Source organism: Cyphellophora europaea (assembly GCF_000365145.1).
Source record: "Cyphellophora europaea CBS 101466 unplaced genomic scaffold supercont1.12, whole genome shotgun sequence".
Lineage (NCBI taxonomy): Eukaryota > Fungi > Ascomycota > Eurotiomycetes > Chaetothyriales > Cyphellophoraceae > Cyphellophora > Cyphellophora europaea.
In genome coordinates this window covers 397,017-413,379 of record NW_008481800.1, presented here as the reverse complement: position 1 = coordinate 413,379, position 16,363 = coordinate 397,017, and the positions used below count along the sequence as shown (strand labels likewise).

Genomic DNA, 16,363 nt, shown 5'->3' with positions numbered 1-16,363 from the left:
TCTCTTCACAGTCCTGTGAATGAAGGAATTCCCACGCCGACCTGAACAGTATCCCATTGCACCCCACACCGACCCTCCCCCGCGCCCACTGCGTCCCTACAAGCCCCTCTCACAGCTATACAGCAGCAAGTCATCTCCCACGAATTCAGCGTAGCTCCCCGCCCGTCGGGCACTCACCCCCCAAACCCTCACTTTGCCTTTCCCTTCCCCCAATTCCTCATACTCACACCCAACCTCATCCTTCAAGCATAGATCCCCCTCCCCCCCTCCTCCGCCTCCCTCCACCAGCTATCCGCCGCGGGATGCACCTGCGGCCTCGGCAAGTCCTTACGCAACGCCCTCTTCTCCTTCACGTCGGCGCCCGCCTCCCGATCTCGCTGCGCCATCGCGGCGTCGACGTCGATCTGCTTGTCGCTAGTGGCGATCGTTAGCATCTGATGACCTCCAGCGCCGGTTTTCTGCACTGTGGCCCCGTGTGCAGTATAGCTACCATGCACCGCAGTCGACCCAGAGCGTGCGTATCTATGTGCAGGGTGTTGCGGGAAGAGAAAAGTCCACACACCAGAGAGAGCCAAAGGGGAAAAGCAAGAAAAAAAGAAAGAAAGAAAGAAAGAGAGTGTGACTCACGAAGTCAAACTCCCCATCAACTCGGGCGCCCCATAAGGCAAATCGCCGCCTTCCGATTTGTCGACTTCCCAAAAGTGGTAGATCTTGCCGTACCAGTCGGTGACTTCGGCGAGGGCTTCGGTTTCGAGCGCGTCCCAGGCGCGTTTGGCGTGGGGGCTGGTCGAGGGGTGGGTGGTTGGGTAGGGGAGGATCAGCATCCTAGAGGTTAATTCAATGGGTGAGCCTGGTGCCAGTGTTGATTTTGTGAAGAAAGTTTGGAGGGGGGTTTTGGCAAAGGAGGGGGGAGGAAAGCTGCTGGTTGCGCTCTTGGATGGCGGATGTCGGTCGTGGCGATGATGATGGCGAATGCACGCGAGTGAGGAAAGCAGGAGTGGCTCTATCTAGCGACAATAGCTTCGAGCGCGTATGGCAGGGGACGGACATCTTCGGTGGGGTGGGTGAAGTCTTGAAGTAATCACACTCGACATCAGATGAAAAGAAAAACGCGGGCATTGCCATCCAAGCAAACACGTACCCCGAATGCACCTCAAACACATGCGAGTGCCACAGCTTCTGCTCTTCCGGCGGCAGCTTCTCGTACCTCGCTCTGGGAATCATATACTCGACGCCAATCAGCCGGGCCCCCGGCGTGTTGGAGTCGTAGATCAGGCATTGTCGGAAGTCTTTGCTGACGTGGGAGCAGAAGTGGTGCGAGTCGACGGACCGCACGACGCCCTGGCGCGCTTCGTCGGCGTAGATGTGCAGGGCGTTGAGGTACTCGCAGACGTTGTGGAGGGGGCGGAGGTCTGGGTCGGCGGTGCTGCGGACGTGCGTTTGGATGCCGAGGTACTGCGGTGGTGGAAGAGGGGAAGGAGGGTTAGTGAGAGGTTGTGGCGTGGTGTGATGCGGCATGGGTGGGAAGTGGAGGTATAAGAGTGCTGACGTGGGGGAGGCAGTGGATGTTGGTCAGCCTTCAGGCAGGAGAAGATGTGAAGCGATTGACGGCCAGGCATGCGTTCCGCGTGTCGATCGGTTTACAGAGAAGGTTTCTAGACTTACCAGGAGCCACGACTTGAGCCAGGCCGTGGGACTCCAGCGTAGCGCTGCTGCGGCTATACTGGAGATGGTGGTTGTCCCAGCATTTGAGCGGGCCGGTTGTACCTGGGACATTGTGCGTGCAGTTCGCTTCAATGGAGACTGATGCAATGGACGACTAGTACTTGAATGAGACAGAACACGGGCCGCGAGCATGGTATGTAAAAGCATTTCCGTCTTGTCTGTGGTGACCCATCAGGGAGACGCGGTTCGGGTGATGTCACTGGTACGACATGGAATTATATTCCGGCCGCACCGCTGCCGCCCGACGACGCGGTAGGTGTTTGACAACAGTGCAATATTTGTTAGGTGCCTGGAAGACAACATCTCATCAATGAATTGCTCGTGTTCCATGTCTGAATCAGCACTGTATCGTCAGCAGCATCAATGATCTCCAAAGTACCCTCAACCGAAAGGCAAAGCGCGACGCCTCACCGGGCGGTCAGGTTCCATGGTTGCCTTGTCGCCGCTCTACGCGTTCATGACACGTGAACCGAGACCTGCATCACCTAGCATACCAAATAGCCCTCTGACTACTCAACGCGCGCATGTCAGCATAGCGCCATGGTAGTCAAAAAGGGCGAGACAGGACTTTAAAGACGTGCATTGCATTGCATGCAGGATCTCCAGCCGCCACGCTCGGCTATCTTGAACTATTCCAGTACAGTGCACAGAAAAGTGGGACGAGCAGTCTCCTACGAGCCAATGACTAAGTTGCCTTGCTGGGTGATACTTCAACTCTCGAGTCTCGGCTGCGCTGAGTTTCCATCTGTTCGGTGAACTGTCGGCGCATTCGGCGTCACTATCGGTCCGGGAGTGAACTTGTCCAGCTTAGGAGGTCCGAGTCTCCACCAGACAGGCGGATGCTTGGAAGGGTTTAGATCTACGGTTGCATTCTGTGGCGTGGGTTGGCGGGGGTAAGCGGCAGAACCCAGACCTCGGGGAGTACGGACTATTATTGTTGTTTATTCGGGTCATCCTTGACCAGAAAAGTCCTGTGGTCTATCTGATTTATAGCGTACTCGCAGGAGGAGGCACTCACCCTCACGGTCGATATGATCGAAGACGATCGTGGCATGATTGTGCTGAATTCCTCAACGCGAATGAGCTACGGGGGCCGCCTCCCCAGTTGGATTTGTTGAAGCCAGGTCGATGTGCGCCACTGCCAATCTGCTGTCTGAGTCGTGATAACTTGAGTGAAACCACCACTTAAGACATTTCGAGCGCTGATGCTCTATTGGTACATTCCAGCCTGTCAACTATGCAGCCCAAGCAGTTGGTCTGGTGGACCCGCGGTATATTGCCTCCACGGGTTGGGCTGGACGATTCTCGGGTCTTTTGGACCCCTCGCCATCTCCAAGATGGTGGTCACCTTGCGTTGGACGATGATACCGAACGCAGCGGCGCGGTATGCTCATTGGCATCGCCGTAGCCTAGGATGATGCAGTCTAGACAGTAGCTAGGGATTGTCACCCAGCCTGAGGTAGGACCTGTGGTTCCTCCTCTTTGTCGGAGTCCTGCATTGGCGGGGTATTTCAAATGTGTAGGTGGCGTTGAGTCATTTCGACAGATCGAGCTCGTCGATATATGTTTCAGAACACCACCAGCTTAGTTGTCAACTGCTTTCGCCGCCTGAGTCGGCATAATACCGAGCTGGGTCTTCGTGAACGAATCTGACCACGACGGCTGTGCGTTTAGCTGCTGTCGAAGTGGGAGAGGAGCCTCCCTCGCTAGATTCCTCTGATGAGTCACTTCTCGCACCAGGGCTGGGCCTCTTTGCGCCTCTTAGTCGTGTTTCGATTTCTGATATTCTTCGCTCGTGTTTGCTAGTTGCGTGTGGAGAGTTGGTCAGACCGCGGATGCCCATTTCGTGAAAGGCATCTGTCAACCAGGTAGTCACTCGGTAGTCCCCAATTTTGCGGAAGTAATGCAAAGCTAGGTTGGCGGGGAAGTTGATGATGATACCTCCCAGCGCACCCATATCTGGTTGAATGCAGTATGGTATCATTGAAGCAATGGAGGTGGCATGTCTTCTTGCATCGAATAGACTGGTCAATTTCCAGATAGCTGGATCTCTCAAAACGCCAGCAAGATCGTAGAGAGCCAGATCAGCGAAAAGCAATTCTGCAGCTTCCGCGACTACCAGGGAGCAGCAGTAGTAGATGGCATGCGCGTTCATGAAGAGGTGATTGTCGAAATGCATCTCCACCTCAAAAGGATATCGGTCATCAGTGCCACCGGTGATATGCACTTTCTCTATTGGCAGTGCATCAGCTTTGACACAACCCTTCCATACGTCCATCATTCTTTGTGTCTGAGCCAAATTGTGCATGAGTTCCGTCTTCTGAAGATAGGTTTTGGGATCGGCTGTGCCGGTGCACAGCGTATCAAGGTCTTCGAGATAGGCTGGAATAGCAGTAGTGGTGTCGACTAAACGGTCGATATAGGTCCGGTGCTGGTTCTCCCACGGTATTGTTTTCCACGCTGTGGCAGCAAGGTATGTGGCTTGCCTCTGTAATATGGCAGCATAAATGGTAGGCACTCTGGAGCCGAGGAAAACGTGATGTGCCTGGCGATTCCGGTGACGCTCCGGACCACGCAATTCAATGAGGTGGGCAGCTCCCTGCGCGTGGCTCAGCCAGCTCCGAGACTTCAGCGTCGAGCCCTCGAAATTCTCATAGAGGCCCAACAACATGCTGGCTGTGAGAACCTCGTCCGAGTGCATCCGATCCGTGTCGTACAAAGCAAGTTGCATCTCCTTCAACGCTCGACCATAGAGTTTGGTGCTTTCTTGAACCAGCCGATCATCCTGACTGTCTTTGCCTACCCTTGAAATGGTCAGAGCAGAGAAAGCAGACTCTAGACAGGATTCTTCGTTGGGCAGCTCGTTGACTACTTCGGTCCAATTCATAGGATGACCACACTTCAGGATGAATTCATCCTTGACAATGCAGTCGCCGTGTGGCATGTAAAGATTCCAAAAAAGACCTCGGCATTGACGAGTTATGGCGGCTTGGTCCAAGGACTGTGTAAGCGAGGAAGGGCTGACCCGGATGTAGGGTATGTAAAAGCTCTTTTCTGCACCCTTTGTTGCTGGATGCTGAATGAATGTGCGATCTCGTTGATAACCTCCACAAACATAGCCTCCAGCAGCACACTGACCACAGACAGGACGTTTCTGGTCACACTTTTGGTATTCAGTCAGCACACGGCTAGAGTGGAAATCCGGAGGTAACGTACACCCTTCTTCCGGCGACGACAAGTAGAGCAACCTTTACTTTTACCAGGTACACCGACCATGGTCGACGTGAGGATTGGATGGACGTTGAATAAGATAAGTCAGCAGCCCAGTTGACTGCCAGTCCGATTAGGACATTGCTCTCAAGCGATACGCAAGAAGTATTATAAGAGCCTGGAGTCAATTTGTCAATATTAATTGGGGCCAAAGGGCGTTTCGGTTCGAAAACGGTAACATTGACGAAGTCTGCACCATGAATTGCAATGCCGGGAGCGCCACGTATGGGAGTTTCAGAACAGGCTTGGGGTAGCAATTGCTAGCATGGCCTTAGCAGACGACAGAGAAGAAAGGAAGGATGGCTCGTGCGCAAGGGTCGGGAGTCTACAGTGCAGTATGCTCGGGTTTGGGGGCCTCGACATGAATGGAGACTTTTCGATATGTCTAGCCGGGGTTGCTGTCAAGGCACTGATGATCACAGGCGTACAAGGTTTAGTAACAGCCATCGCGCTTGCCTGAACGAAGCGTAGCGTATGATTTCCGACAATCTGGCTGCAGCTCGGGCTGTGGGCCAGGGGAACCCGTCGTGATCTCTTCCCCGACGGTTGAGCAGTGCGGACCTGAGGCCGGCTTGGCTAGGCATCTAAGCCCGAACGCGCAAGTGCCCTAGCCAGAGGGGCTTGGTTGCTTAAAGCAGCGAGTTGATCTGCTTTTACCCCAACTCAAGGCAACATTGAGGTCGCGGTATAGCTGCAACGAAATTGAGCTTCACGAGTATGATGAGGTGGAACTTCGGGCTAATGGCAGCCTACCGTTCTAAACATCAACATGGCAATTAATTCAGTATCGATGAACAAACTCGTGGCTGAGATGTGCGAAGGACAAATAAATTACAAACCCCATTTCTGTCCAGATACGCAGCCTCGTGATCCACTGACAAGGCTGCACGTTGCCCTGCGTCACTCGGAGGTGTAAACAAAGACCAATGGCAACGTTGGAGGCACTCCAACATTCACGACGCTTCTCTTGATCTTGGCCTTTTGACTACACCACTTCAGCGTCGATCGGTACTGCGTCGGGTCTGAACCTGGTCGTGTGTACGGCATGAACCGCAACGAATTGGCCGAGTTGCTGGCTTCTACCCACGGACACCTGTCAAAGCGCCAGACACGAGAGCCCCGACAACATTCCACAGCAACTTCGAATGCTCTCACGGCCGATTTATCCCCTCGTCAGCTCTTCCAATCAGGAATCCGAACATTAAGTCATGATGGGCTTCCGGTCCCAAGTCCCCCGCTGTCACCCCATCGCCGCGCTGAATTGCAGCGTCTATCGAGCTTGCGAGTCCACGTAACATCTCCTACGAGCCATGTGCACCAGCAGAGTCCTGGCGCATGCCGCTTACCAGACGCAAGATTCGGCTATACTACGCAAGAGCCTGACTTCGTTGCCGAGGAACGAGCAGCATGGGTCGGCGTCCCAAGAGAAGGAACTACAAGCGATAACCGTCCAGTATTGGACAGCGTTAGCGAGGAGCGACTCTCAACCGATAGCTCCCAGTCATCAGACCAGTCTACGCATCTGCAGCCGTTCGGTCCTTCCCATGGAATCTCGGACGCCAGTGACCGGCCCCGGACGAGTCGAGGCACTTCCATGCCTGGCACATTTCCCCATCATGACGCCGAACCCAAAGGTCACGAGATTGTTGGACGAAAGTCGAAGTTCCTTGAGGGTAGCATGAATGAGAAATCTGTCGGACTTTCATCGACATGGCTTGACCACGGTGCAGGACTAAGTACTGACAGCACTACCGCTGATGTCGATGATGACGACAACGAGTCCACGCCTCGCGCAGGTCGAGTGTCTGTTGACTCGCTCAACTCTACCGACGTTGCAGACTTTACACCGCTTACAATAACCCCGGCGACCATCAAACAGAGACTGTCCAGATTTGCAAGCAACTTCAAGTCTAGTGAGAGTGAGGACGTGACGAGAGAGTCGGAGGTCAAACCGAAGCGGCTCCAAAAGAAGGGCTTAAGAAAAAGCATTTCTTTCTGGAACTTTGGTAACATTGGTGGAAAAGTCAAGTTCTTCGGTGCCACTGCCAGCGACTCGTCCGATAGTCATGGCCATTCTTCCAAGAGCAGCGATGGTGAAAAGCTGGATGTGCTTGGCGAACGCAAGCGCAAAGCCGAAAAGATCTATGCCGAGCAGTTCGGGACCAAGAAGCAGAAAGGGAATGATGGATTATCAGTTGAACAGGGAGAACCTGCGCATAGCTTACCGCCTCGAACGCTTAAGAAGCGGAGTGTGTCTGCACAGCGCAGCCCAGCTGCCCGCCGGCGCCGTGAGGTGTCCAGCTCCACTGTTACTTCCCTGCAGGAATATGCTAATGTGCGTGGACCGGCAAGCCTTGACCTGCGCAAGCGGCCTAGCAGGCGCGAACTCGAGAAGGAGAACCAGCAACTGCGAGCGTTGCTCCGTGAACAGCAAGCACAATCTCGGGGTCACCTGCAACTATCGGCGTCTCGCTCATCACTGCACCTGCCACTGGAAGAAAGCGATGTCGAGACCGTAGAGAGTGCAATCACATCCACTCCTTCCAACGACGGCAGGCAGAAAAAGACACAAAAGCAGCGAGGGCGGTCTGGCATACCTCCGGTGCCCCCACTACCGAGTCGGGCGGTGCTAGAATCACTAGGCAACAAAGTGCTGGATGCTCAAGAGGCGCCGGGAACAGGGACAAGTGCTTCGACGTTTCGACAGGATGCTGGAACAACCAAGCGAGTCACTAGATCGGCCAAGCTCGGAATGACTGCAGATGTGGGAGGCGAGAACATCAACACGGTCGCTACTAGTACCGGGACAGTCAAGCCACGACGAGAGGAGTGGGAATGGCCAGAGGATGTTTTCTGAAACTGTGCATGAGCAGGAGCGACATGACCGTGTGCAATTACTAATGCCCGCGAGCGATGTATTGACGACCATTACGACTTAGATAATGCCTGTTTGTTACGGCACTGTGTTCAAGTTTGGTCAGCTGCTGTATAGTAGTAGTCGTGGCTACCATACCTAATAACAAATCTTCTTGGTGCCAGTACCTGCAAGTGTTGTTCCTCTGGCAGTCGATCCATACAGTGTACACCCCATCGGCGAGACCGGACTGCCTCTAGCGAACATCAAAGGGGAGCCAACCCACATACGGAGTCCCCAGGTATCCGTAAAGCAAGCCAACTGGCCCAGTCGCGCCTCGTGAGCCTGCTACCATTTGCGGTAAGGATTGAAAAAAACGAAAACCAAACCCGACCCAACCACGGATGCAAAAGCAAGGCCCCATAACATGCAAGCCACAAGTTGTGCGCTAACATACTCCGTATGCCTCGATCCTACTCTACGGAGCTTTTTTTCTCCAACACCGAAAAACCACGAAAACACAGCAGGGGTGGTGTGTGTGTGTGTGCAAGTGGAGGGGAGGATGGGACTTGTCGCATGGGTCAAATGAGAATTGCCCTTCAACAGGGGCACCTCGCTGCTTTTGCGGGATTCTTTTGCGGGTGTGGTGTGGGCTCCCTGCAACGGGAAAGTTCAAGACCGAACTCTGATCATATCCCAGAATTCGTCCGAGATGATGCGATTTTGCTTTTACCCTGTGTGTGTGCACATGTGCATCTTGGAATGGGTCTCGCTGCATCGTTGCTCCAAAATGATGGAATGATTCGACGCCCCCATTGAGGTGGGAGTCATTGGCCTCGATCAAACTACGGAGTATCTTAATTTGCTGCAGGCCTCGGCGCATTGTGACAGGTAATGGTGTCTTGTTTCGCCTATTCTCGCCTGTGACGATGATCCTGTGGGCTTGCGTATGCTTCAAGCCGCGGTTGGTGCTGCCTGTCGCGACTGATTGCGCTGTACCAGGCCTCTCCACCGAAGCAGGATGATGTCTCAAGTGACACTCGCTGAGTGGCGTCAAGGGCACTCGTTCTGGTAGATGCTTACAAACATGAAGACCACTGCTGGATAGCTTCATATGACGGAGCGTTTCGGCGAAAAAGCAAATTCAAGGAGACGTCGAGTCATTGAGTACAGCATGTGCCAATGTGTACCAATACTTGGTAAAACCTAGCGACCGATCGCATGATCCTGGCTAGTGCAACGGCTTCTGTGTCATGCCATCCCGGACAGGCTGTCAATGGCTTCAGGCGAGTGGTTGGGCTGCCGAAGGAAGACCCAGCCCTGGTTGCATCCAGCACACTGTCGGCGATCGTGCAGCGACTGTATGCGGGTTCACTCGTGCAGAGTATCATCCGAGACCTCACATCTGGAGGAATACCCACTTTTGCACCCACGATTGTGGTGGGGTGGACACCGCTCGCCTTAAGTAGAGCTCTTCCAGCCGATGAAGCCGAGTTCGAACCGCTCTGACATGAGGGTTGCTGTACCACTGGTCAGGGTTGCTGCTGCAACAGGTAACTGTGCATGCATACGCATCGGCAACCCTCCTCGTATAAACCAGACTTTCCCCAGATCGACAGCATGGTTGGGGTAAAAGTAAACCTTGGGCGAGAGTATCAACGCCGCTTTCGGGTATTAGATCTCAATCCAGTAGCAACCTGTCACTTCAGGGATACATAAGGCAGCTCTCACCAGCCGCATTTGTCAGATGATGCAGCCATGATCATGCATTTCTTGACTCATGGCCTTCCATGTCGACTGCTGCGACCGCACGGACGAAGCACGGAGCATGCGCTGTGGTCGTCATCGAGGGGGGGCCTCGGTGCAAACGACCCGCTTGAGATGGCCGATTATCAGATATCATAATGTAAGTCAAATAGAGCTTTTCCCAGCTCCCAGAGTGGCTTGCCCAAGCGAATCGTTCCACCATATCCACCTCAATATCGATCGGGCCACGCAAGACTCGCAAAGAATCCTGGCAATCAAGGCAGCAGCAAGCTACTTGCCAATGGCTAGGGTTCGGGCCACCTGCCTGCGGCTGACCTTTAGTCAGCCTTCAATTCTTAAAAGGTCTCATCCCAGCGGTGTAAGCTTTGATCCGAGGTACGGTATCAGTTGCCGACCGAGGTCAGACACTGCTCGGGTACAGTTCGCAAGGACCGACGTGAACGGTGGAATACCAGCCGAACCCCGTAACCCCCCTCCCCCCTCCCCGCCCCCCCTTCCCCGCGCACCTGCCGATCCTTGGCAAGCTTCCGTTCCCGAGCAGCTCTGCTCTCTGCTGATCGTTCCTGATCTTGATCCTACTCTCGCTTCCTTTCTTCGGGATACGGTGCTCGTCAAGTCTTTTAAGCGACCAGTATCTCGGATCCGCCAGCTCCACTATAGTCGTGCCAGCACGACCCTGGATTGGACTCAGCGGTTGTCAAATCCGCCTATACAGCATGCACGAAGTCGATGGTACTTCGAAATACTCTGACTGCTGACACATTTCTCATGCCACCATGGAGCAAATGCAAACTCGCTGCACAGTCCTCTGGGCTCAACACGAGGTCCTCGACCAACATCCGGATCCGAAAGCGATGAGGAGATTGTGGGGTAATGAACTCCAACGGCGACAGCTATGTTGATTGCAGTGCCGAAGGGTACAAGAATGCATGGCCGGTACTTCGCTGGCATTGATGCTGGACAGAGATTTTCAGATTTGGGCAGATCCTGTCTCGCACACCAGCAAAAATGACTCGCCTCATCAGCCACTGTTTGACTCTCTGGTCTCTGACCGCCACCTTACTCGTTGCACTCCCACTCCGGCAGCGTGAGACTTCTGCCTTGGACTGGATTGACGATGAAGTCGAGTTTCTTGCCGAACTGAAAAGCCACCTGACTGGATCCCCTAACCATAACAAACTGCTTGAGCGTATAGAGGCCCAGCTGCAGGACTTGGGGTTTCAGACCGAATCCGATATTTACGACTTCGAGTACTACGATGCGCCGAAAACCCCTCCAAAGTTGACGGTGGATGGCGAGGACATCGAGCCGGCCATGTACGTGCCGTATTCTGGGGTGACCGGCCCAGAAGGAGTCACTGGCGACCTCTTCAAACTCAACAATCCCGTCGCTGGTGGGCCCGCTTGGGAGGATGCTTCTGGTAAGGTAGCTGTCCTGAATCTGACCACCGGTCCTGCCGACACCTCCAAATCGCTTGCTGTCTGGCCTGGCTCGCCTCAATGGGGCATGAGGGGCGGCGTACCCGCGAGCATCGCGAATACTGGTGTCAACATGACAGCCGCTGCTGAGGCTGGCGTCAAAGCGGCCATTTATCTGTGGGATGGCGTTACGGCTGCCAATGTCTACGGGCAGTATGGTCCCTTCAAGATGCTCTTCCAAGACCTTCCCGCGGTCTACCTGGCAGGCGAAGCTGCTTCCAAGGTGGTGAAGGCAACTGAGGCGGGCGCGACGGCGAGTCTGCAGCTTGAAGGCAGCATGGTGTCCAACACCACCACGCGAACCTTCTGGGTGGTGGTCCCAGGGACTGAGCTTCAGAACGAAACCGTTATATATTCGACACACACAGACGGAAACAATGTTGTGCAGGAGGACGGCTACTTCGCCCTTCTCGCTCAAGCTAGGGCTTTGGCCGCGTCCCCTCCGAGACGCACAACCATCCTCTTGTTCCTCACGGGACACCTTCACACTCCCGCCGTGACTCCCACAGGCAGAGTCCTGTACCGCTGGATGCAAGACCACCCGGAGCTTTGGAACGGCACCAATGGCGGTACAACAACTGTCTTTGGCTCGTGCGTCGAGCATCTCGGGGCGGTCAGCTGGTTCGACGATCTCGCCCACGACCTGTACTGGCCCACAGGCAAGCCTGACGACGAGATGCTGTTTGCCGCTACTCCTTCCCTTGCCAATCTCGTCCAGGATGAGTGGAGCGGCGCTTTTCCGGACCAGCAACTGCGCATTTCCAATCCGATCGAAAGCAAGCTGGAGCAACCCGGCGAGGGCCTGCCCCTCCTCTGGCACCAGATTCCAGAGATATCCCTCGTCACCAGCCCGGACTGGCTGCTCAAGGAGTGGCCGGATCTGTTCGATCAGCGGCAGCTGATCGATGTCGCGGTCACAAAGCGCCAAGTAGCCAGCTTCTTGCGCATTTGGGACAGGGTGGATGGTATGGACGCTGGGCAGTTTGGAGATGTGGTCTACAGTCGCGGACCTGCGACGTTAGGATAGGTCTGGGGGAACTGCTTGATTGAGTGGGGACTTGGCCAGTCATGTGCCTAAGAAAAGAAGGAGAAAACAGAGGAGGGTCGAAAGTACGTTTGTGGCTTGCGCGAGTACAGCTGATCAAAAGGGCAACCACTAAACGACCGGGTGATCCGCAAAAATCCTACTACCTAACTATCTAGGAAAGTCGTTTATCGGGCTTGGGACCTAAAAGTCTGCTCTTACCCACCTCACGGGTACAATGAACGGCTTCATAAAACAGTAATGACAAAGGTGTTGAGCGCCTTATTGTCCTCACGCAATACGCTTATCATGCTCAAGACTCTCACCAAAGGTTTATGGACCTCGTTTCTTTTGGGCTATTTGGATGCATGTGTCCTGGTGGCGCGACTTTTGGAAAGGTATCCTCGGGCACTCGTATCCATGTCGCCCGGTCCTCTCCCAAGCGGTGACTATGTTCTATGCAAGCAGCGAGAAAAACATCCATCGAAGCCATAGCGTTTCGAGTCCGCCCATTCGGGAGACACCTTTCTCCCTTCCCCCAATGGCCATGTCCCTGTCTTCTATACTGGAAGGTAACGGATGTTTGCAACAGCTTTTTGCACTACCCGTCGTTGCTTTTTACGTCTCGAAAAGCCGCACTTTGGCTCCTCGAGGCTTTGCGCCATCCTCGAGACTCTGGAGCACCACCATCAGCATCTCTCTAGCCTCAGCCTCCATCTCGTCCACGTCTTCCCGCAAGTTCCGTGCCGTACCGATGTATCGCAGATCGTGGACGTTGCGGTGCCAGAATCGGATGTCGCTGGGGTTACGCTGTCGGTAGGCGTACACCGTCCGGTGAAGATGCACCACGGCGATGTCATGGTGGAGAGGCTGTGATGCTTCTTGAAGTTACGGAAAGGGTTTGAGCCGTGTTGGCTCACACAAAGAAGCAGGCTGTGTGTCGAGATGTGCGCATACACGGAAAGATAAATGCTAGAGAGTACATGCTATTGCTGTGAGAAGTTCTTTGATTGCACAAGTGGTTGGGATGTCACCAAGATCAAGAGGGATATTGCGCAGTGTAATGCTCCTTTTTTAGATCTACTACGCAGCCTAAGGCACATTATGGTCAACTTGATGCTCAGTGGCTACAGCTACGCTCTTGACACGTTGGTCCTGTTGCTAACAGTGCAGCAGAGCCTCAGGCAACTTGTCAGTATACTACAAACACCGATCAGGCCCCTCCATGGCGAGAGAGCAAGCCCACTTTACGTCTCTAGTAGTGTAATCATTCCCCTTCGACTCTCGTACACTTGATCTCATCCTTCTGACAAAAGTAGATTTTGATCAGAACGACTTCAATCCTTCCTGACCCGCTGGCCAACTCAGTGTTAGCAATGCTCCAAGTTTCAGGTCATCTCAGCCTCGAAAGATCGTGACCCGTTGAGGAAAATCTATCAACACTTGGGCCATGTTAGAAGGTACTGGAGGCCTTCGACCATCATTACGTGTCAGATTATGGGTTCTTTGGTAGTGCATCATGCAGGACTCCCACACTCGTTGAACAGGATGACTATATTTTGCTGATAGACCAGGATTGAAGCCCGCCGCGGACGTGAATATCACAGCTGGCTGGCTACACTTGGTAGACTGCCAATCAAAGCTAGACCCATGGCCTCTAGCGGCAATCGTCAGAGGCAGGTGTGAGGACTGAAATCAGCTATCGTTGATTTGAAGGACATTGCTCTCTTCATAAGCTGGCGCCTATCTTCTCCTGTGAGTAGCCTTTCATAGAGCCATTCGCTCCTTTCTGGACGGTCATCTTTGTCTAATGCTCACAGAGTGCTCTTCTGCCCCTCGATCTCGACAGCATGGTCACTCTCCAAGTAACGGTAGCGAACTATCCAGAACGCCGCCCCGATAGGAAGAACGTAAGTTTGAAACTCCTCAATGGACAATGTGAACGGGTCTGGAGCAACCTCTCCCACCAAAGTCCTGGCACGCGCCTTACGACAGCTCACACGCACTGGGTTGACTCGTCTCAATGGCTTCGGCTGCTGCCAAAATCCTTAGACCCAAGCTCCATTCTCTGCGCAATGCTTCAGAGCTCTTGGCCCTTCGAGTGCTCACCAGTATCCCTCCTGACGCGTTGTTGAGCCGTCCTTTGTTTGGCAGCACTATCCCACAGCGTCCACTTCTCACCTAGTCTAAATCGCCGCGGCCACCGATGGCCTCTACCTTCCCCATCGGCCCACTTCGTCGCCCCAGACTGCTCATCAACGACATCCAGTGCCCTAGCTCTCTTAGTGCTCGGACTTGTCTCTGGAACGGGACTTGGTGTCGCAACCTGGGCTGTCGAGGTCGCCAGTGTTAGCGCTCCGTGCATACTGCCTGGAGGAGGCGATGACACTAGTGGTAGGCTCTCTGGAGCATTGGCGATGTTATCGCCGCCTGTGATTGATTTACTGCCTGTGGGGCTCGAGCCCGTACCGTGAGCGGTGGACGTGAATGAGATCCCAAGGGGGTCGGAAGCGGGTGGCTGCGACGCAGGGGAAGATGTGATACTGCTTATCAAGGACTTCGAGACCTCGAAGCTCATGGCGGCCCCTGGGCCTGAAGGGCTGGAGCTGATGTTCGGCGACGCGAAGGTGCTCGATGATTGTTGACGAGAATTAGGCCAAGCCTTGCCCCTTATATCGATCGTCCACTTTCCAACATCGATAGATGCGATCACGTTCCTGAAGAATGGCCATCCGAGCCGCCTCATGTCAGGATTAAGCCAATCGACCTGAAAAGCACTCATGCATGCCCCTGTGTCGTCCAACCGGATAGGCACGATGAGATCGTCGGGATAGATCGGGAACGAGACTGACCCATCGCCTTGGCCGGTAGAGATCTTGAAGGAGATATTCCCTGGAGCAACAGCACCACAGCTGACCTCGTACACTCTCGAGCTGACATTGAGGCTTCCTGGCGGCTCGAAGACTGCTGCGACGCCCTCTGCAAGCTCTCGAGTGGTGTAGACAACAGGCAGGGCAGATTCAAGGAAGTACTCATCACCGTATTTGCTCCTGTCAGCACTTGTCCCGCCGACACTGAGTCCTACTCCCGGCACAGCATACAGCATTTTGTGCAACAATCCAACCAGCTCTCTTTCTTCTCCCCTTGGCAAGGACACACTGACACGCTGCGCATCAACACTCTCCAACCCTCTCTCGTCATCCACCGCCCCTCCAACCACAAACTTCCCCGATTCGTTTCTCCTAGGCAGCGAAATGCTGAACATTCTCGCCACTAGCCCCCGCTCTGACGCATCATCTTGCATCCACAAGGTCCTTAACAGGCCCGAAACCATTCTTCCGCCAACCTCTAACCCTTTGCCCTCTTTCTGCACAGCATACAGATCCTCATACATCCCCAACCCCAACACTCCCGATCCTCCACCATAATACCTCTGAAAGTCCAGAAACGACCTCCCCTCCGCCGCATAGAACTCGTCCGCGAACAGCACCTCACTCCCACCAATCTCCTTTCCCGCGAACCTCAACGCCGTAGGCACCACATCGCCCACGACATACCCGCCCAGCCAGTGCGTGCACGCTGTTCGCGGCGCCAGCAGCGCAATCTTCCTTTCCATATACGTCTCCGCGCCGAGGCCATTGTTTACCTGCCCAAACAGCGCCCTCAGCGGCGGGTCAACCGCTGAAATTTGCGAACAATTCACCCCGCCGCCACCCCTTGCGACAGAGTTGGCATCGCCATCGCCTTCAGCTCCCGTACCGGTACCGCCGTTGCCGTCATAGGTATGGCACGACATACCCCGCGTCGGCACCCAAGTACAGGCCTGCATGGTGTCGAGCACGAGCGGCATGCTGACGCCATGAGAGAGCGAATCGGGCAGCAGGGAGGTAAGGTCGACGGTCATGCTGCTGCTGAGGATGTAGGTCTGCGCTGGGGCGGGGGCGGTGCTTGTGTTGAGTGGTGGGTAGGGGTAGGGATAGAAGCGGGCCGAGAGGGGGAAGGTTTCCTGGAGGTTTGGATCAGTGGGAGTTGGTGGGAGGAATGGTGATGCTTCGCGGATCTGGACGACTGCGAAAACGAGGGCGCAGAGCGCTAGGAGGGGGGATAGAGTAAGCATTGTTGAGAACGGGCTGCTCATGTCGGTTTTGTGTCGGGCTCGAGATTATGTGCTAGGTTTACAGATGTAGGATATAGATTCGTGGTATCCTCGCCCAGAGACATGCTTGTCTAGAGCCGGCCGCAAAC

General features: G+C 54.5%; 5 protein-coding genes across 5 annotated transcripts; 2 read left to right on the top strand and 3 right to left on the bottom strand.

The window, feature by feature from the left end:
• Positions 1–242: 242 nt before the first annotated feature.
• Positions 243–1,518, bottom strand: HMPREF1541_10301 (uncharacterized protein; the record flags this gene model as incomplete). Its single annotated transcript, XM_008714972.1, has 3 exons — positions 243–414; positions 628–825; positions 1,142–1,518. 3 exons carry the CDS (start codon positions 1,516–1,518, stop codon positions 243–245), a joined length of 747 nt encoding a protein of 248 aa, XP_008713194.1.
• A 1,798-nt stretch (positions 1,519–3,316) lies between these two features.
• HMPREF1541_10300 (uncharacterized protein) lies at positions 3,317–5,001 on the bottom strand (the record flags this gene model as incomplete). The annotated part of the gene is made up of 2 exons (XM_008714971.1): positions 3,317–4,888; positions 4,942–5,001. The coding sequence occupies 2 exons, from the start codon at positions 4,999–5,001 to the stop codon at positions 3,317–3,319; spliced, it is 1,632 nt and encodes a 543-aa protein (XP_008713193.1).
• Positions 5,002–6,040: 1,039 nt separating this feature from the next.
• Positions 6,041–7,852, top strand: HMPREF1541_10299 (uncharacterized protein; the record flags this gene model as incomplete). The annotated part of the gene is made up of 1 exon (XM_008714970.1): positions 6,041–7,852. The coding sequence occupies one exon, from the start codon at positions 6,041–6,043 to the stop codon at positions 7,850–7,852; it is 1,812 nt and encodes a 603-aa protein (XP_008713192.1).
• Positions 7,853–10,624: 2,772 nt separating this feature from the next.
• HMPREF1541_10298 (uncharacterized protein) lies at positions 10,625–12,121 on the top strand (the record flags this gene model as incomplete). Its single annotated transcript, XM_008714969.1, has 1 exon — positions 10,625–12,121. One exon carries the CDS (start codon positions 10,625–10,627, stop codon positions 12,119–12,121), a length of 1,497 nt encoding a protein of 498 aa, XP_008713191.1.
• A 2,077-nt stretch (positions 12,122–14,198) lies between these two features.
• HMPREF1541_10297 (uncharacterized protein) lies at positions 14,199–16,235 on the bottom strand (the record flags this gene model as incomplete). The annotated part of the gene is made up of 1 exon (XM_008714968.1): positions 14,199–16,235. The coding sequence occupies one exon, from the start codon at positions 16,233–16,235 to the stop codon at positions 14,199–14,201; it is 2,037 nt and encodes a 678-aa protein (XP_008713190.1).
• Positions 16,236–16,363: the final 128 nt, after the last annotated feature.